The sequence below is a fragment of the Protomyctophum parallelum genome, assembly GCF_964188405.1.
Source record: "Protomyctophum parallelum genome assembly, chromosome: 1".
Lineage (NCBI taxonomy): Eukaryota > Metazoa > Chordata > Actinopteri > Myctophiformes > Myctophidae > Protomyctophum > Protomyctophum parallelum.
This window is the reverse complement of record NC_139697.1, coordinates 99,905,321-99,926,296: the sequence shown is the minus strand read 5'-3', so window position 1 is coordinate 99,926,296 and position 20,976 is coordinate 99,905,321. Positions and strand designations below refer to the sequence as shown.

At 43.7% G+C, this 20,976-nt stretch overlaps 1 protein-coding gene across 5 annotated transcripts; it reads right to left on the bottom strand.

The window, feature by feature from the left end:
* Window positions 1-933: 933 nt before the first annotated feature.
* On the bottom strand, window positions 934-19,524 carry LOC310867094 (heterogeneous nuclear ribonucleoprotein A/B-like). Of its 5 annotated transcripts, none has more exons than XM_083776889.1 (9): window positions 19,416-19,524; window positions 17,176-17,425; window positions 15,248-15,416; window positions 14,040-14,198; window positions 13,490-13,621; window positions 10,622-10,739; window positions 10,226-10,378; window positions 9,002-9,093; window positions 934-2,393 (listed from the first exon to the last, which is right to left on the bottom strand). In XM_083776889.1, exons 2-8 carry the CDS (start codon window positions 17,385-17,387, stop codon window positions 9,017-9,019), a joined length of 1,020 nt encoding a protein of 339 aa, XP_083633015.1. In that variant the 5' UTR covers window positions 17,388-17,425; window positions 19,416-19,524; the 3' UTR covers window positions 934-2,393; window positions 9,002-9,016. The 5 variants fall into 5 exon arrangements, with proteins under 5 accessions (XP_083633015.1, XP_083633016.1, XP_083633017.1 ...); XM_083776890.1 differs by having other exon boundaries at window positions 9,002-9,090; XM_083776891.1 differs by having other exon boundaries at window positions 10,628-10,739.
* Window positions 19,525-20,976: the final 1,452 nt, after the last annotated feature.

Below are 20,976 nucleotides of genomic sequence, written 5' to 3'. Positions count from 1 at the left end.
GGGATATTTCACTTTCAAATATCAAAAAGAAATGAAAATAAGTCATGGAAAGCTCACAGCCCCCCCACCCCCTAAACCCTTAGTTTAGAATATAAAATTCTAATGCGAGGCGGTGGCCATGACTTTTCCATATCAGTTCATTTTTTTTATGGGTCCATTTGGTTCAATGTGTACGTTAGAGGCCTGTAACATCAGGACCCATTTGGAACCAACCCCACTTTAAGAACCATTGGACTAGGGCTGACATCAAGTCTCAAACTCTAGATGCCACAGGGGTCTATTCTTGGCCGCCTCCTCCCTTCTTCCCTCTACCTAGTACCAACCACATCCACTTTGTCTAAAATAGCTACCCGTTGTGAGCTTGTAGAGATGCCATTTCCACCACTATGTCCAGAATAGAGAGGATAGCGTTAATGTGGCTAAAGAGGCACTATGTAACTTTATAATGAATAAAATGTCATTTTAAAACGGTTACGGACAGAATATAAACACCCCAAATGTGTAACTTGTACAATTGGAGTGTTTGGAGTGCAGTAGCATTTTGTCCCCCTGATCTTCCGAGACATTTTTAGAATGTGTCAAGACACAGGAGCTGACACGAATTTCTGACCCGACAGTCAAGATTCAATTTATCCCCTGAGCAAGCAGGCAAGGCAGGCTCAATTGGGTCAATAGACTAAAACATTTCGGCACATGTGCAGGAAAACCAGGCAGGTTCAAATATGGGGGGAGCAGAAGAGGTAAAGTTACATAGTGCAGTTTTAAGTTGAACAAAAATTGGGTTTCAAAGTTTGATCAATTGCTTAAAAAAGACAAATACCAAAGCAGTTATTTTGATGGAAAAAAAAGCCAAAGTTAAACCCAAAGTGTTTCCTCCAATAGGCACATTAACATTATCAGTAGCATTAACATTAAGCATTGGAAGAACACAGATTGTTATTTATAAACCAGAATGTTTTATTTCTAACAAACTTTTCCAAATACACTGGCTGAGGAGACTCCGGGAGGACTGGAGGCTCCCTCTCTAGACGAAACAGTTAACTTTTAGAATTTCTTAAAACCAATGGCACTTTAAGAAAAAAACACACAAAAAAAAAGATATATTGAAGCCAGCAGAGGAACCAAAATGACACTAAAAACTTAGGTTGCTAAATCAATACAGGTTTCTTTTTTCCGTCTCCAAAAAAACCAACATGCACTACAGCAGTTGTCACTCTTAAAAAGAAAAGGGGGAGCTGCATATTTCCACATTTGTATAATTATTCTTCTTTTTTTTAAAGTGACAACAAACTGTGCCCGTTTTTCCACGGCTCTGAGAAGAGCAGCCTATACAGTCTGCCAGGCTAGAAGGACATTGTTGATGCAGACATGACCGACCGTCAAAGTTCTGGACGTTGAGAAACAAACCCTCTCAACGAGACTCCAATTTGTATACTTGAAACGGGGAGGGGGGGAGAAAAAAAAAGCTACAAACGTCAGAGCCGAATTCTCAGAGGGGCACGCCTACTATGGCCGATTTACACGTTGGTGCGTCAGCTGCGCCATCGGCCTGGTTTCGGCGCACAACGCGACACGCGAAACGAGTGCAAACCCAATATTAGAAGCTCTTTTTTTTTCCTAGCAGAAAACTCTAATGTGCTCGAATTAACGCAGCGTTTTGTTAAGACACAAATAACCAATGTTTACACGTTTGAATAACAAATGAATTGTGCATCTTGAAATATCCCTTATATTTAAGCCCAGCAAGCTATAGAAACCAAATCTCACTTAAAAAAAAAGAAAATCCGTCTTCTTATAACATGGCCGTTTCCTTCTTTTTAAACTTGTGGACCAGAAGTCTGGAAACACCAGAACAGGGGGGAAAAAATTACTGAAAATCATTTTTTATTTGTCCAAAAAAAATGCTTCCTTTACAGCGCCAATATTCCTCCTGTAAAGCTAGCAGACATGTAAAATACAACCCTTACAATACATTAGACTCAAAAAAGGTACCAAAAAGTACAGTAAAAATTTACACTTCCATTTCTGGAAATGTGGGGGGGGGGGGGGGGGGGGGCGGCAGGGGGAACGAACACTAAAGGAAAAAAACAAAAAACTCAAAGAAATAAAACCTAAAAACGATAGGATAAAACAAAACAAAACCAAAAAGAACGCATGGAAAAAAGTTAACATTGTATTCTGATGATCTCTGTACAAAATGGTCTTCTGTCAAATGGGGGGGTGGGTGGGTGGTTGGGGCGGGGGGCGGTGGGGTGGAGGGGGAAGTAGAGTCCAGTCCAGCGTGCTGTCGATGTCGATCCTGCCAAGTTTTTTTTTTTTTTTTAGTTTTTTTTAGTTTTTTTTTTATGTCGCTCCGTTCCGCCTTTTACCTCCTACCCTGGACCACTAGAGCCCTGCGAAGACGAGCGGGAGATGAGAGAGAGAGAGAGAGAAACCACAAGGAACCACAGTTTAATGTTAAACTTTGATATGGGGACATTTAAAAAAAGGAACCACACTTTAACCCATTCTGTACGGGAACCCCTATTGGCGTTTTAAGCATTGCTATAGTTTAGCTATTTTTGAAGAATCGTGAAAATGTGGTGCAAATATATATTCTTTCAGAGCGAACGTTTTTAACTCGCATCTTTGCTTCAGGGGGGGGGGGGGGGGGTCCCTGGAACAACATATTTTCTGATGGAGGATGGTGGCCAATTAGATATATTTTTGGGGGTCCTTGACATTAACATGTTTGAGAAACACCAACATATGGTTTTTCAGAAAACTGTCAGAGTTTAGAAGGCATTTGTAGAATCGGCCTCAGGTCTAAATGGGTTAATGTTAAAATTTGGTATGGGCCCATTTAAAAAAAATAAGGAACCGGGTAACAAAGGGGTAGGTAGGAGCTCGCAACAATAGTGGGGAGGGAGGTGCTGACCATGGGAGATAAAACCTGTAAAGGAAGGAGAGGATGCACACATTGCACAGCTCACGATGCAAAAAACTTTATTGAAAGACAAACGTTTCGGCAAACAATGCGCCTTCTTCACAGGGTACGATACAAAATAAAAAGTACTTGTTTGTAAATGTTTGGGGTTTCTTTGCATCGTGACTACGAGCTGTGCGAACTCTACTTCCTTTACAAACGTTGGTACGGGGACATGTACAAGGGAACCACACTCTAATGTGTACCCATTCAGGACGGGAACCCCTTTGGGTTCCCGTTCAGAATGGATTAAAACACAATTTGGTGTTTGTGTTTATGCCATAGTTAAGCTATTGAAAATTACTGTGGCTTTTTTTTATCGTGAAAATGTATCGTTTATCGTGAATACATATTCTTTCAGAGTGAATGTTTTAAACTCAAATCTTTGCTTCGGGGGGGGGGGGGGGGGGGTCCCTGAAACAAAAATTTCAGATGGGTTTGGCGGACAATTACATATCATTTTTTGGAGTCCTTGACATGAAAATGTTTGAGCACCACTGATATAGAAACATAGGTTTTTTTCAGAGAACGGTCATGATTTAGAAAACATTGTGTAGACATCAGGTCTAAATGGGTTCATGTTAAACTTTGGTATGGGGGAAAAGCAGGGGCTCACATCATGACCGCGAGGTCTTTGTCAAGTATACTTGACGGTCGAAGGCTGCGTCATACGTTCTGCCTGCTTTGTCACTGAAGAAAGGTTTTTTTGGAGCATCTTAACCCATTTAGACCTGCGGAACAGTCTAAAGAAAGTCTTCTAAATCCTAACATTTGTCTGAAAAACCTGTTTCTATGTCAGTGGTGCTCAACCTTTTTCAAGTCAAAGACCCCCAGAATTATTTGGCCACAGAACCCCATCTGAAAATATGTTGTTCCAGGCACCCCCCAGAGGCAAAGATTTGAGTTAAAAAAACGTTCGCTCTGAGTATATTCAAAGGTTGACAGCACATTTTCAGGATCTTTCAAAAATAGGTCTATTTTTCAATGGCTAAAGTATAAAAATGCTTAAAACACCAAAAAGGGTTCCCGCCCTGAATGGGTTGAAGTGAGTTGCCCTTGCTTTTTTCTACATTGTCGTCTTAAAGGGCTACTTCACCCCTTTTGCAACCAGATCTTATTTTAATGTTTGGGAGACAAGAAACACTTTCCTGGGTGTTTTATGTGGGTAATGTGTGTTTTTAGATATTTCACTATTTCAAAGTGTCCATGGGCTCCATGATGTCATGGACACTGGGCTCAATTATTTCCTGGACTACATCAAGGTATATAAAATGGAGGTAAAGTCACCAACGTAATTTTCGCTATCACGCAATTCCAGACGGCAGATTCATCGCAACAAGGGAGCCAAACTGCACCCGGAAGTTCAGCAGAATGCACTGGAGTCAATGAGAGCTCTGTGACCAGCTCATGAACACTGGAGTCAATGAGAGCTCAGTGACCAGCTCATGAACACTGGAGTCAATGAGAGCTCAGTGACCAGCTCATGAACACTGGAGTCAATGAGAGCTCAGTGACCAGCTCATGAACACTGGAGTCAATGAGAGCTCAGTGACCAGCTCATGAACACTGGAGTCAATGAGAGCTCAGTGACCAGCTCATGAACAAATAATGAAGGAATCGCTTTTGGCAAATCACAGAAGACATGTCTGCTGCGTTGCTTTTCGATGTGTACACTGTAATTTTATAGAGGTATCTAAAAGAGCAAAACGTACATTTCTGAACGTGCCAAGTATCCCAAGACTGTCCACCGTTTCCTGTCCGGCAGCCATATCTCGCGATACACCCGGAACAGAAACGATACCTGCTGCCGTTTAAATCCTCAAATAAAACGTACTGTGCACATCGAAGAGCAAGTGATTAGAAAACAAACCGATACGTCTTTTATATTCCTGAACCAATTATATGACACTGGTTCATAAATAATGTTTATTTTTATGAGCTGGACCAGCTGGCTCCATTCACTGCTTTGTATTCATGTAATTTCCGGTGCGATATTTGACTCCCATGAAAGTGTCATGGCACAGCACAGTCACGTGACCATGACACTTCCTTCTCTAATCTTCCTTGCTATCCACAAGGATAGGGCATTGTGGTAATTGTAGTCCAGGAAGGAAGTGAGCCCAGTGTCAATGACATCATGGAGCCTTGAAACACTTTGAAATTCTAAAATATCTAAAAACAACATATTACGCATGTAAAAACCTCAGGAAAGTGTTTGTCTCCCAAACATCATTAAAATAAGATCTGGTTGCAAAAGGGGTGAAGTGGCCCTTTAACAGTTTGGCTCAGCACCCAGAATGGATGTGGGCCACACATCTTATTCTGAAACTTTGGTATGGGGGGGCATTTTACAAAGGAACCACAATTTAATGTTTGGTTAAGGGGACATTTTACAACTCGGCACCACCAATTACACGATATCAGCCATTGAGGATAATTCATATCCCACTTCTTGTCTCTCCAAAAAATATAACTTGAGACAAATTGTCAAGTCCTATTTGTCAAGTCTGTAGACCTGTGCCATTATACAAGCCTGTGGTGCAGCCAAGTATAAAGGCGAGCCTAGAGCCCAATTTATAGGCTCTATGCACAGACGCCATTTTGGAAAAATGAAAAACTCGTCCTACTTCCGGGCCTCTTCAGACTTCCTTCACAGGCGTTACCGATGAAGGCTCTGTTCCATTCTGGTCAAACAGAGTCAGTGTTAATGACACTAATGAAGGCTCTGTTCCATTCTGGTCAAACAGAGTCAGTGTTAATGATACTAACGAAGGCTCTGTTCCATTCTGGTCAAACGGAGTCAGTGTTAATGATACTAATGAAGGCTCTGTTCCATTCTGGCCAAACAGAGTCAGTGTTAATGATACTAATGAAGGCTCTGTTCCATTCAGGCCAAACAGAGTCAGTGTTAATGATACTAATGAAGGCTCTGTTCCATTCTGGTCAAACAGAGTCAGTGTTAATGATACTAATGAAGGCTCTGTTCCATTCTGGTCAAACAGAGTCAGTGTTAATGACACTAATGAAGGCTCAGTTCCATTCTGGTCAAACAGAGTCAGTGTTAATGACACTAATGAAGGCTCAGTTCCAGTCTAGTCAAACGGAGTCAGGGTGCTGCCATTGTGCAGGTTTTCTCACTGGAGACACTCTGCTAAACCAGTGGGTCTCAGGGTGCTCTTGAGAGGGTTCCATATGGACCTGTACGGGTCACGTGTAACAGTGTACAAATGGAACCAAATTCCTTCCATTTGTACACTCAAGAGTTATGGGGGTCCTTGAAATGAAAACGTTTGAGAACCACTGTACACTAAATTAACAGAGAATTATTATCGTCGGTAACACCTGTGAAGGAAGTGTGAAGAGGCCGAGAAGTAGGAAGTTAATAAAAATAAAAATAAAAGTGTATGTGCATAGAGTCTTATTACTTCACTGTATGATCCTTGTCACAATGCCGTACAATTACCGATGTCCAAGCTCACACCGGGTCGTTTTGAGACGCACTTCAAGCTTGTACATCAGAAATGTTGGCCAAGCAACAAGGGTTATTTAGACAAGAGCAAAATGTAGGCTTTGGGCTTCAGTCCTAAATAATGTTAAAATGACGTTACATTTTGACATTTGATGAATTCATTAACGGAGCATTCAAATATGGGTGTGGAATATTCAAATAAAAGCATGTACATTTGTATATACACACACATGAAAAACAGCTGTAGCAAAAGAATTAAGTGCATAAAGAACAGTGAATTCTGTCAAGAGTCCCATTCCAAGTCTTAACAGATTTATAGCATTTGGTTATAAAGCCAGCGTTAGACCAGTATGGCATGACGGAGGGTCTTACAAGACCAGCATAGCGTTGGTTAGACCAGTATGGCATGACGAGGGTCTTAAAGACCAGCATAGCATTGTTAGAAAGTTATGAGGGCAAAAGCACAGGGGGTCTCCATTATAAAGGGACAGTTCAGGTTTTTTTTGTTTTTTCTCTTTTTAAAAAGAAGCCTTGCTGATGTATTGCATTTTCTTCCAGTTAATCAAAAAGTTTTTTTTCTTTTTTTTCCCTTCTCCGCGTAGCTGTAGACTAGCAAGAGGACACTATTAACCACATAAGACCCATCTATGAAACTTTGTCGTACAGAAATAGCTAAATGTATAAGCTCAGGCGTTTGGTTTGCGAACACATTTTGAGCTTGTACATCTGCCATTTCTAGACATTGATGTCCAATGAGGAAGTCAACATGCTCATATATCAAGGGGACACAAAATCATATTTAAGATTTTGCAAAGCTAGTCTTTATAGTAAGAGAAATAATCCATTACTTGCGATACAAAGAGTCGTAAAAAATAAATTTAGAGGGCGACTCGCATTTTCAATGGCAAAACAAGAGCAGTAGCAGCAGCTACTTGCTCTACCATCTCAAATGTCTCCGATATAAAAATAGGAGAAAGAGCCTTTTGGACCTAACCAAAGAAACCCTCGAATCAGAAAGGCTTCTTCATTCTAGGAAGAAAAACAAAGGAGAAAAAAAAGAGGAAGGAATCAAACAAGTCAACCTGAACCGTCCCTCTAGTGTGAAGTTGCTCGGAGCTTGCAGCTGTAAAGCAGAGAGTCTCCCATCTCCCTGGAGGTTTCTGAACCCTCGCTCTGAGGCCTGTAGCATTGGGGGCCTCTAATGGCTGGCTCCGAGGCCAGGGCCTGTAGCATTGGGGGCCTCTAATGGCTGGCTCCGAGGCCATGGCCTGTAGCATTGGGGGCCTCTAATGGCTGGCTCCGAGGCCAGTGCCTGTAGCATTGGGGGCCTCTAATGGCTGGCTCCGAGGCCAGTGCCTGTAGCATTGGGGGCCTCTAATGGCTGGCTCCGAGGCCAGTGCCTGTAGCACGGGGCCTCTAATGGCTGGCTCCGAGGCCAGTGCCTGTAGCATTGGGGGCCTCTAATGGCTGGCTCCGAGGCCAGTGCCTGTAGCACGGGGCCTCTAATGGCTGGCTCCGAGGCCAGTGCCTGTAGCATTGGGGGCCTCTAATGGCTGGCTCCGAGGCCAGTGCCTGTAGCATTGGGGGCCTCTAATGGCTGGCTCCGAGGCCAGTGCCTGTAGCACGGGGCCTCTAATGGCTGGCTCCGAGGCCAGTGCCTGTAGCATTGGGGGCCTCTAATGGCTGGCTCCGAGGCCAGTGCCTGTAGCATGGGGGGGGGGTGGGGGGCCTATAATGGTCGATTCTGAGGCTGACGCCTAGCTTCATGGGGCCTCTAATGGCTGGCTCCGAGGCCAGGGCCTGTAGCATGGGGGGGGGGGGGGCCCTGAGGCTGACGCCTAGCTTCATGGGGCCTCTAATGTCTGGCACAGTTTCTAACCACTTGAACCCCAAGGGAAAATTAGCAGATCTATATATACAGCGAGATTGTAGACATGCAATTTTTTCCCCCAGTACGGCGCCCTGGGGGGGGGGGGGGTCCCGGTCGAATATAGTATAATAGGGTTTAAGTGGTTAGAATTGCTGCTAAAAATATACAGCTGTGGGTGTGGTGTGGAGGAGAGGGGGGGGGGGGGGGGGGGGGGGTGACTCACACTTACATTAAGAGAATTAACTAAATCTACTTTTAAACATGGCCCAAAAGATGAGCTTGGCCCAAAGGTTTTTTTTTTTAACATTATTTTTAACCATGAAACATTGACTTAAACACATTTTTTTTTACAAGGGGAATGAATTCAATGCTTTGCAGGTCGATGATAACTAAGCATCCCGCCTGCACTCCCATCCCACAGGTCTCTGTGCTCTCACCCCCACAAAATGCCAAAAGGTCAAATCAAGGCCTCTTTAAAAAAAAAAGGGTTCTAAGAATGGTTAGTAATTACCAACGGGGGGGGGGGGGCGGGGGGTGGGGGGATTCTAGAAAACGGGTCGCTCGCTCCGCTACGATAACAACAAACCCCCTCCCCCCCGACCCCCACTAATTTAAATGGCAGTAGTGTATATGTATATATATATATATATATAATATATAGTAGTTACAAAGTTTGGACTATGAAGACATAGCATACCTTGCACTACAATGATCAGTATGGCTTGTAGCTACTCTGGTGGGTCCCCCGTCTCGGCGATTTCCCATAGCTCTGCGCATTGCCCTGGTCTGCGGGGGGACAGAGAGAGAGGCGACTGAGTGCTTCTGGCAAGAGACAAGTCAAACAGTCAGGCAGGTGGTGGTGGTGGCTTCCCCCCCCCCCTCCCCCTCCCCCCCACCCCCGCCCTCCAAGCTCAGCCAACGATTCAGCTCACCCGGCTTTTTTTTTTTTTTTCCTTCCACCCCAGACTCCCAGACTCGCTTCGCATCCGAGGAAGGCGGAGGAAGCGAGGGCTTTTTTTTTTTTTTTTTGCCGGGTTATGCGTGGTGTTGTACCAGGGATGTAGCAATACAGGTGTTGCGTTTTTTTTGTCTTTCTCTCTTTCCGTTGATGCCCTTACGTTAATAATAATAAAGTCTAAATGTTATGTCTAAGTGTCAATCCAATCAATTAAAAGTTTTACAGAATTAATATAGACAGCTGCAATTTTGAACTAAGCCAGTGATTCTCAAAGCTTTTTTTTAATAATTATTTTAAGGAGTCAAGGAGTCCAGAGTTCGGCATCCATTGAAGCCCTATTCATAGTCCAGTGTTCGGTGAAGAGGTGGTCACCGCTCGCTCACACAACACACCCGTTTTTTACTAATCACCGTTTTGGTGGTGACCTCTTCACCGAAAACTGGACTATGAATAGGCCTTATGGCCACCAATAACCTGCAACAAGGATCCATTCGGTTCCTAAGTAACAAATCATTTAGCTGGGGACCCCCTGGAACCCCAACTTGGTGAGAATCACTGAAATAAGACCACAATGCTTCTCCCAGTAGAGGAGATGACGTCAACATTCTTTGCGTGGTAAACAAACACAGGGAAGTCAACTTTGCCATCGCTTCCTCTGTCAACTGTATATACTCCCCCCCCCCCCCCCCCCCCCAACACCCATTTTCAACAGTTTTATTATATTTTTGACACTTGCTTTGGCAACGTAAAAAGGTATGTTTTATCATGCCAATAAAGCTCTTAAATTTAATTTAATTGACAACACGATACACAACCATTTGCCAGATCGGATTTGTTTGGGTTTTTTTGCACAAATCCGACACTGAAAGGTTATTTATGTCTAAGTCCTTTCTGTGTGACTCTCTCTCTACCAGTATTACTACATCCCCGGTGCGTTGGGCGCACGGCGTCCAGACAACTCACTGTAGTCGTAACCTCCGCCCCCGTATCCGTAGTAACCGGAAGAGTAGTCGTAGTTTCCGTAGCCGCCGTAGCCTCCGTAGCCGCCGTAGCCTTGGTTACCGTAGCCTTGATTCCAGTAGTTGCTGTAGCCCTGGTTCCAGCCCTGGCTCTGACCTACAGCATGCACAGAGACAGGTTAAAACATGGAGTACACCTGCCCCGACACTCCACAGAGACACGTTAAAACATGGAGTACACCTGCCCCGGGCGGGAACCCATTTTGGTGTTGGCATTATGTTATGCTTTTTAGAATACGATCTCGGGTCAGAATGCATTAAAGAACCACCATTCTTCTGTGCGTTAAGAAATTCTTAGAATCTGATCTCAGGTCAGAATATGGGTTAACCCTGGACTCACCTCCACGCCCCCTGCCGCCCCGTCCTCCTCCTCCTCCTCCCCCGCCGTAGCCCCCCCGACCGCCTCCGTACTGCAGCTGCTGGTAAACCTCCTTCGGCTGCGCGATCTTCAGCTCACACTGCAGGGGAGGGAAGGGAAGGGGTTAAAGACATGTTCAGCTAACAGGGGTTAAAGACAGAACCAGAAGTTCAGCTCGGCGAAATCGCCCGTCGGAACCTTAGAGTATATATGAATAGAGACGGCACCCAGAGGAAACCCTGAGGTGAAATGGACATAGTGGCCGAATTTGATATTGCAGCCTGGCCTTAAACACATGAACGCGCTGGTCCGTTGACTTATCATTGTGCACGTTTCACGACGGCAGCGCGTTCATGAGTTTGGGGCCACTCACTATTGCAATCCATCCCAGAATGCACTCTGTTCCTATACCCGGAAGGAGGAGTGAAATCGCCTCATGCGCTTTTGAGCAACTTAATGCAAGTGGATGGAAGGAGGACTCGGATGTCGTCTCTATTCATATATACTCTTAACCCATTCTAAACGGGCACCCATTTTGGTGTCGGCATCATGTTATGCTTTAGCTATTTAAAAATAGCAGATCTACAAGCTCATATCGCGCCACCGAGTGGCGCGATACGAGCTTGTAGGTCTGCTATTTTTGAAAAATCGAAGAGCGACTGACATTTTTAGAATCTGATCTCAGGTCAGAATGGGTTCATCAGACCAGTGTGTGTCCGGCGGAAACCTCGTATGAATCTGATCTCAGGTCAGAATGGGTTAAGGTCGGAACGCTCCGCTCCCGTGCAGCTCAGGCGTTAAGGCGATTCTCCGATGCCATTTCATTCTGATGCAGTAGTTGTTCTCAGTGTTGTTTTTGTCGACTAATAGTAAAAATGTTCGTCGACCACCTTTTTTCACTGGCAAAAACTAAAATGGTAGGTAAATTAAAAAAAAGGAAGCTGTGATGACTAAAAATAAATATATTGACAATGTCCGTCAACAAATAAAAACTAGACTAAAATGTTAGGAAGAGACTAGTGGACAAGAGATCCAGTACAAGTTATTTTACACTTGGTTGCATGCTGAAAATATTAATTATATACGCAATCAAGGCCCACAAAACACGATTTAGTACTACATCAACTGTAGATTTAGTAGACTAAAATCGTATGTTTAGTCGACTAAAACTAGACTAACATTCCAGGTGACTAAAACTAAATGGAAACTATTTAACCCATTCTGAACGGGCACCCATTTTGGTGTTGGCATCATGTTATGCTTTAGCTATTGAAAAATAGCAGATCTACAAGCTCATATCGCGCCACCGAGTGGCGCGATACGAGCTTGTAGGTCTGCTATTTTTTGAAAAATCGAAGAACGACTGACATTTTTAGAATCTGATCTCAGGTCAGAATGGGTTCATCAGACCAGTGTGTGTCCGGCGGAAACCTCGTATGAATCTGATCTCAGGTCAGAATGGGTTAAGAGACTTGTCTATGACTACAAACTAAAATTTGCTGCCAAAAACAACACTGGTTCTCATAAAGAGAAGCCCAAAATGCTGAAGTTTCACGTCCACACACTGATCTGATCGCACCTGTATCTGCCATTTGTTTTACAAAGCTGCGTTGAACCGGAGCTACATTGTGCCATCATCGTTACCAACATTGTGTGCGATACAGATATAATATGAATAAATATACTATACATTTTTAACTGGCATTTGCTTTTTCTGATCATTGCGGTAAAATAGCCAGTAATCCATTAGTCTATCCACAAGACATGACATTTTGTTCTCCTGTACACCATTGCATATTTATTAGCTTCATTGTTTCGTTTGTGTACCCCTGCAGTCATCAAGTCACGAAAAGAAGAAACAAACACCCACAAGCAAAGTCAAAACCACACCCTAAATACTTCCTGGCGAAGCGCTCGTTTGGGCAGAGCATTTTTTTATGTTGACTCGCTGCCACAAACCCAACCACAGAGTAAACACGCGTCATGTCACAATATAAACTTCCCAACACGCATGAGTGCGAGGCGACGACGTCCGAGCGGTTGTTAAGGGCAAACCTTGACACGCAAGGCTTGCCTCTTGAAAAGGACTGCCATAAAAGTGCCAAGCACTGAAGCCTAATTTATGCTCCGCTGTGCAAGTAGGGCTGTCCCAATTACACGTTTAGGTTGTCGACTCATTGTCACGGTAATAATTGTGATTTAACGACTTAATTGTGTGTTTTGGCCATTGATTCAACAGCTACAATTTGTAATCCCGTTTGCATTTCAGGCTTCGCAATTACAAATTGCATTATGACAAATAACTTAAATATACAAAGAAATCACTGACGCATTTAATCATTTGTAATATTTTTCTTAGTTTAAAATATGCCGTGACATATTGTAAGCTTGTAGAGCTGCCATTTCCGCTATTTTTTGAAAAATGTTTGAAAATATATGGACTTTTTCGACCTAATTGCAATTAGGCGATTATGTATTAACCCATTTTGGTGTGAGCATCATGTCGTGCTTTAGCTATTGAAAAATAGCAGATCTACAAGCTCATAGCGCGCCACCGAGTGGCGTGATACGAGCTTGTAGGTCTGCTATTTTTGAAAAATCGAAGAACGGCTGACATTTTTAGAATCTGATCTCAGGTCAGAATGGGTAAATCAGACCAGTGTGTGTCCAGTGGAAACCTCGTATGAATCCGATCTCAGGTCAGAATGGGTTAATTGTGACAGGCCTAACGACAGTGAGGGACCGAACAGCAGATCTACAAGCTCGCAGCACGTGTTCACAACAAGCCTCGTTTGTTGTAGCTCAGCCTTTTGTATGAGTGAGACACAGACACCGTCGCAGATCCGTTACCTTGCTCCCTTCGATAGTGTGGAACTTCTTCTCCAGGCATTTCTTCACACAGGACTCCTCTTTGTACGTGATGAAGATGAAGCCCCTCCTCTTCTGTGTTTTAGTGTCGATGGGGAGCTCGATGGTGTCGATCTGGAAGTGAAAGGAGACGTCGGGAGGAAACGTTAGCTTTTCCTAAACAAGCGTTCAAATGAAACGCAAGACAAAAATGTATGCGTTTGTTGGGGGTCGACAGGACCCCCCCTTATGATTGTGGTTTACACACTACGGGGGATTCAGTTTAACACAAAGCCACTTTAGACCTGAAGCCAATTTATACCTGAAAACCTTCAGATTCTTATTTTAAAAAAATCATATAAAAAATGACAGAGGTCTACTCCTGGCATGAAACAAACGTATAGGTCAAAATGGGCGAGGGATGCCATTATGCCCGCCCAATTTCATTTTGCAAAGTGTAGTGAAGATTATAGTAATTTAGATACATAGGCATTTAGCCTTTTAGATTAAATAATTACACATGTCTCTTAGTTGACACAAACCCCCAACGAACCTCTCCGAAGGCCCCGAAGTATTCCCTGATGGTGTCTTCGGTGGCGTCGGGGTTCAAGCCCCCAACGAAGATCTTCTTTGCGGGCTCCTTCTTCATGGCCATGGCCCGCTTGGGGTCGATCTGTCGGCCGTCCAACCGGTGTTCCTTCTGTTCTAACACCTGGACACAAGGGAGGGGGGGGGGGGGACCACACGTTTCAAATAGGCATGTAACGATATATCCTATAGATACAAGTAAGACGCGCAAACGCGGGAAGCGAACGCAGCTCGTGTGTGTGTGGTTGTGTGTGTGTGTGTGTGCTACAGCTGCGCCCTGTGTGTGTGTGTGTGTGTGTGTGTGTGTGTGTGTGTGTGTGTGTGTGTGTGTGTGTGTGTGTGTGTGTGCTACAGCTGCGCCCTCTGGTGGCGGGCGGGTGGTGTAACAGCGGGACAGACACACACACACACACACATACACAGACATTCAGCCCTTGCTGTCATAGTAAGTGGCTCACTGCGTTCGCAATTAATCCAGTCGATATGAATCGATTCATTGAAATATATATTTTTAAGGGGGCGCCGCTAGTGTGATCTGAAATGTGAGCTTTAGTCATATTCCATCATATTCAACATCCATCATTTTTAACTGGCATTTGCATTTTCTGATCATTGCGGTCAATAGCCAGTAATCCAATAGTCTATCCACAAGACATGACATTTTGTTCTCCTGTACACCTTGCATATTTATTAGCTTCATGGTTTCTTTTGTAAAAACACTGTGTACCTGCCGTCATCAAGTCTCAGTTTCTTTTACCTATGTTTCTATAGCAGTGGTGCTCAATATTTCATGTCAAGGACCCCAAAAATTATATGTAATTGGCCGCCAAGCACCATCTGAAAATATGTTGCTCCAGGGACACCCCCAGAAGCAAATATATGAGTTAAAAACGTTTGCTCTGAAAGAAAATATATTCAAAGATTTGTGCCGCATTTTCACGATTTTCCAACAGCTAAAAAACAAACACCAAAAGGGGTTCCCACCCAGAGTGGGTTAACCCATTTTGGGCGGGAACCCGTTTTGGTGTTTGTTTTTTAGCTGTTGGAAAATCGAAGAACGACTGACATAGAAACATAGCTTTTTCAGAAAACTGTCATTTTCAAACAGACATTTTTAGAATCTGATCTCAGGTCAGAGTGGGTTAAAACACACTCCGAGTACAGTCCACCCACCTTGTCGACACTCATGGAGTCTTTGAAGAGAACGAAGCCGAAGCCCCGTGAGCGACCGGTGCCGGCGTCGATCTTGATGGTGCAGTCCGACACCTCGCCGAACTTGGTGAAGTAGTCCTTCAGGTCTTTTTTACTCGTGTCCCAGCTGAGGCCGCCCACAAACATTTTGCTGCCGAAATAAAAAAATACACACAACATACAATCAGTGGCAAAATAATAAATACAACACCGGGCGGGGATCAGTGGTTGGTTGGTGTGACGAGGAACACAGAGTCAAAAAAGAAAAGCACATGAAAATAGCAGATCTACAAGTTCACACGTCAAAAAAGTAAAGTATAACATTATTCAACAGGTCAGTTATTTCTTAGCCTGAGCTAACGTGTTACGTTTCTGGTCTAGAGGGGTGGGTCTCGGCTGAGATTTGCGCACGCCCTGATTGGATCTCATCGATCTGTCCGTCACTCCCGGCCCCTCCTCTCCCCCCTAGTGCAGCGCTACGTCACATAATTTGGAGCGACGCCCACCCGGAAGGGTTGACTCCCACTTTTAGACCAGAGCGGCCAATGCGTTCCTCCAGGCTTTCAATTTTTGCACCAACAAAAATGAAAGCCTGGTACCGAGGCTAGTTATTTCTTTGTAGACTTTAGTTTTGCTAGATCTGCCCTGTGCATTTTGTTTACGAAGCCTAAAAAGGCAAATGGAAATGCATTTGATATATACATCACTTATGTTCAATGCCAAAAGCTATTAAAAGTTTTAATTATTAGTATTAAATAAGTGTCAACTTTTTTTTTTTTTTTAAGTGTAATGACAACACAGCCCCATTCCTGACTTCACAGACACCCCTATACTGCCTATAGGGGGTTACAAATGAAACCGAGTGGACCTCTAAGGGTCCATTTGTACACAACGTTATGGTGCTCCTTGAAATTAAACAGCCTGAAACTGTATTTTACAGCAGATATGGAAGTCCAAGTCCAAGTACCGATTCATACTCCTATTTTACCACTGTAGTGCCAAAATGATTTCGGCTTGTCAGATTTTTTTCTTTCTGTCAGGGGGGTGGCTGTGCGTCGTTATTGATGTTCATTAATATTTGATACAGCCAGTTTCTGGAGAAAATGGAATTGAAACTACATATGAAGGCAATGTCGCTGCTAATATACGTAACGCCCAACTGTCACACATTGCGTTCCTGAGATTCCTCGTTGACATAAGCTCAGCTGGTGGTGACTCAACTCGTACTAACCACGAAACATTAAATATCAATCAAATAAAAATAAAAATAAACGTAATTAACATTCAGTTTATGTTGTGCGACAGGCAGATGCAGCCACCCGCCTACCCGGAAATGTAGTCTCTGGGTTATTTGACTCGTTTCTAACGCTTACTTTGTTACTCTTTGGGTATATTTGTACATTTCCACCTTCAGTCGATGCTTCATATCCATATGAGTGAAAAGGCCGGCCGGGGTGATCGGTTTATTTTTCAAACGCAGTTCTTATATGAAGAGATCTAAAATCCCCCTATGGGGATTATAATGCAAATAAAAAGTACATGAACCTGGGGACTGACGCCCTCTACCGACAGTGACGTCAGGACTTCGGTGCTCTATCCCATTCTGACCGGGCACCCATTTTGGTGTTCGCATCATGTTATGCTTTAGCCATTGAAAAATATCAGATCTACAAGCTCATATCGCGCCACCGAGTGGCGCGATACGAGCTTGTAGGTCTGCTATTTTTGAAAAATCGAAGAGCGACTGACATTTTTATAATCTGATCTCAGGTCAGAATGGGTTCATCAGACCAGTGTGTGTCCGGCGGAAACCTCGTATGAATCTGATCTCAGGTCAGAATGGGCTATACATTCACCCCCTGCATTGTCCACCCCCATCCACGTCCAACCACACACACACACACACTCACCCTGCATCGTCCTCCCCTTTGCTGGCGTTGATCTTGCCTCCGTCGCCGTCGCCAGGCTCTCCCCCCTCCAACTCCAACACGTCGCCTCCTTCCTCCTCCACCTCCTCGATGGCGACCGCCTCCTCCTGCTCCGCTCCGTTCTGGGACTCCTCCGCGCCCTCCTGGCCGTTCTCCTCCGACGTCTCCATGAACTGGTTCTCCGCGTCTGCCATGATGGCTGCTGCTGATGGCTGCTTACTTCAGTAAAATACTGGAGAGACAAACAAAGTACAGAACGATTTAGTCTCCATGTGTCTGCCATGGCTGCTGCTGATGGCTGCTTACTTCAGTAAAATACTAGAGAGAAGAACGATTTAGTCTCTATGTGTCTGCCATGGCTGCTGCTGATGGCTGCTTACTTCAGTAAAATACTAGAGAGAGAAGAACGATTTAGTCTCTATGTGTCTGCCATGGCTGCTGCTGATGGCTGCACAACATTTAGTCTCCGTGTCTGTGATGGCTGCTCAAGTGAAATCGAATGAGAAGGATCTAGTCTGTGTCTGCCATGGCTGGTGGTCACTAAGGACAAATGAGAGCATTTAGTCTGTCGGCCAACCATGGCTGCTCACGTTAATAAAATACTGGAGACGAGTTCAGAAGGATTTTAGTCTCCGTCTGATGGCTGGTTACTTGAGTCGGTAGGTGCGAGCTAAGGTGACACCATTGGTGTGTGAATGTGGGAAGTGAGGACGCTTGCGTTGACCGTTTGCTGCTTCACCTCCCAACAATGCATGGACCATTGTAAAGTGCTTTGAGTGCTTGGAAAAGCGCTATAAAATGTGATTATTATTTTAAAATAAAATACTGGACAAGAAGACTTAAGGCTTAAGACTTAAAGAGGTGACCATCGAAAACTACAACATGACACCGCGGTTGTGACGGCTCACACAAACACATCTGTTTTTACAAACTACCGTTTCGCTGCAAACTGGTGTATGTCTGTGATGGCTGGGTCACGTAAATAAAATACTGGACAGAAGTACAGAAGGATTCAGTCTGTGTCTGCCATGGCTGCTCACTTAAAATAATAATAAAATAAAACAGAATAATTATTGCGTACAAATGAGTAATATTTGTAGCTGGGGACCCCCGGCAACACACTCAGGGTTCCACCCCCACTCTAAATCACATTAGAACACACGCATACTACATACACATTGTATTCACGAGTAGGACGCATGCACTATTGCCTATTTTAAAGGCTGGTATGGTTACTTCCAAGCGCAAAAAAAAACATTACATTAAAACTAAAACCCCTGAGTTTTGATCACCAGTAACTCCAGTCTAGTTGTAAACAAGCCACAGTTTAAGGAATGCTCGTTCAGTTTGAATGGGACGCAACGAGACAAAAGCAGGAAATGAGCCTGTGTGATCATTCTCAAGTGTACAATAACACTAAAAAAACAGTTTAATTTTGCAACTTTGATAGAATACGAATATAAAACCTGGGGTTAATTTGGTTACATTCATAAACATATATATATATATATCAATCAAATAACACGTTTTGTATAGGATTTTGTAGAAGCGCGCGTGAAATTATAACGGGCCCGAAACCAACGTAAAGAACCCCCCATTGATTCGTGCATTAGCATTAGCATCATCCATAACAACACGCACACAGAAACGAACCGGCCTTTAAAATTAACGTTAAAATAACCACGGTTTGCGTCTCAAAACAAACGGCCCTGGGCTCTTAGACCGTAATAACCGCAGCGGGTTGGATAAGAGTACAGCTAGCTACCGATGCTAACGGTAGATTAGCTGCTTTTAGGAGGGGACGAGATTACACCCAAAAAAAGCCGCGTTAGCATCTATGCTAACACGCTAAACAAACAGACGGAGCCGCGGCACCACACACACACACAATGCTAATACGCCGCTAGCTATGCTAGGCTAAGCTACACATACACAAGTACTTACACCGCTAGCTACCTATGCTAAGCTACGCTACACATACACACACACACACACACACACACATATATATAGCAATGCTATGCTAGGCTAAGCTAGCAACACAACAAACGACGGAGGGAACGGACGCAACGATGAACCTATAAAACCACCCGGCCGCCGTTCATTTTTTTATTTCACTTTTTAACTTAAAAGCCCAAAGCGTTGTTGCATCACAGAAAACGCGGCGTTTAAGTAGTTCAAAGGGTAGTTTAAGCCCGTGTAAAAAAGCTTTAAAGTCTTACTGTGTGTGTTTCGGCTGGATGGAGGAGAGACAGACAGACAGAGAGAGCGAGGAAGGAAGGAACAGTCAAAATGGACTCTCCGTGTGTCTGTGGGAGCGCTCGAGCCGCACCGCTCAGCGCGTGGCAACATATATAGCACCGGAGCGCCGCCGAGGGTTGCCAGGTTTATGAACAACAAGCCCAAAGAAGAGGAAGCGATCGAGCCTCCGCCTCATTATGCTATTTGTAAAAAATAATGAATGAATAATGAATACACAAATAAAATAAACATGGTCCTGTCCAATAATAATAATAATAATCTTGAAGACATTTTGAAAAAGGACCACTTCACCACTTTTCAACCTATCTTCATGTAATTGGTCCCCATGATAATATGGCACAATTTTGTTCTACTCGGTCTGTGCATGTCTCATTCAGAAACTGCACGCTTTCTAGTCCTGAAAAGTTGCAATGCGAAAATGGATGCCATCGTTCTCACGATAATAAAAATCGATATATATATCAATCTTGTTAAAACAAATCTGCCTAACGATGATGTCACTGGTGGACGGGTTTATTATATAGGTGGACGGGAAGATATAGGTTGAGAAGTGGCGAACAACACAAATCCTGTATGGGTTGGGTCCCTCAGATGGGGGTCCGCAGACAAATATCCTATATTAATTGTGGCAGCCCTTGGGCCTTGGTTTTAAACAACTTTAGGAAACAATTCAACAATTTCTACACCCCGCAACTACAAACTATATTTACATCTACAACAAACTATATTTACAACTACAAACTATATTTACATCTACAACAAACTATATTTACAACTACAAACTATATTTACATCTACAACAAACTATATTTACAACTACAAACTATATTTACATATACAACAAACTATTACAAACAACTTTTGTATTACAAAAACGAGCCAACAAAGAGACAGAAAACTCACTTATAATAAGCAGACATGGCAACCCTGGCGCTGTGTGTGCGCATCGTACGTCGCTATCAACGCGCGCCACGATTGGACGAGCCGCCAGCACGGCGTTCGCTCATTGGTCGGATTGGGAGGGGAGGAGGGGCTGCTTATGAAGCAAAAAAAAGGGGGGGGGGGGGGGGGGGGTTATGCATCGCGCGTGCGACGGTGTGGCGCGTGCCGATCTACAAGCTCATAGCCTCATAGTAGGACATAGGAATTAGGGAGGGGGGGAGAACGTATTTTATTTTTTATTTTTTGTGTGAGTGAGGTGAAGAAATTAATTAAAGTGATAATCAATGCACAATGTGACGTTTACAGCTAGAAACAGCTCTCTGTTTTTTATTCTAAAAAGATAGATAGATAGATAGATAGATAGATAGATAGATAGATAGATAGATAGATAGATAGATAGATAGATAGATCTTATTGATGGATGTCTGTCATTTTTAACCTTGAAAGTATAGACCATTTTGAATAATTTCGATAATTAAATCTTCTTAGGGTCCCTCTATTCCTTAGCATTAAAAAAAATCACACCTGTGTGAAGTGAGGGGCGCTGGGATAAGGGTCCATTTTGGTTACAATCTCCAT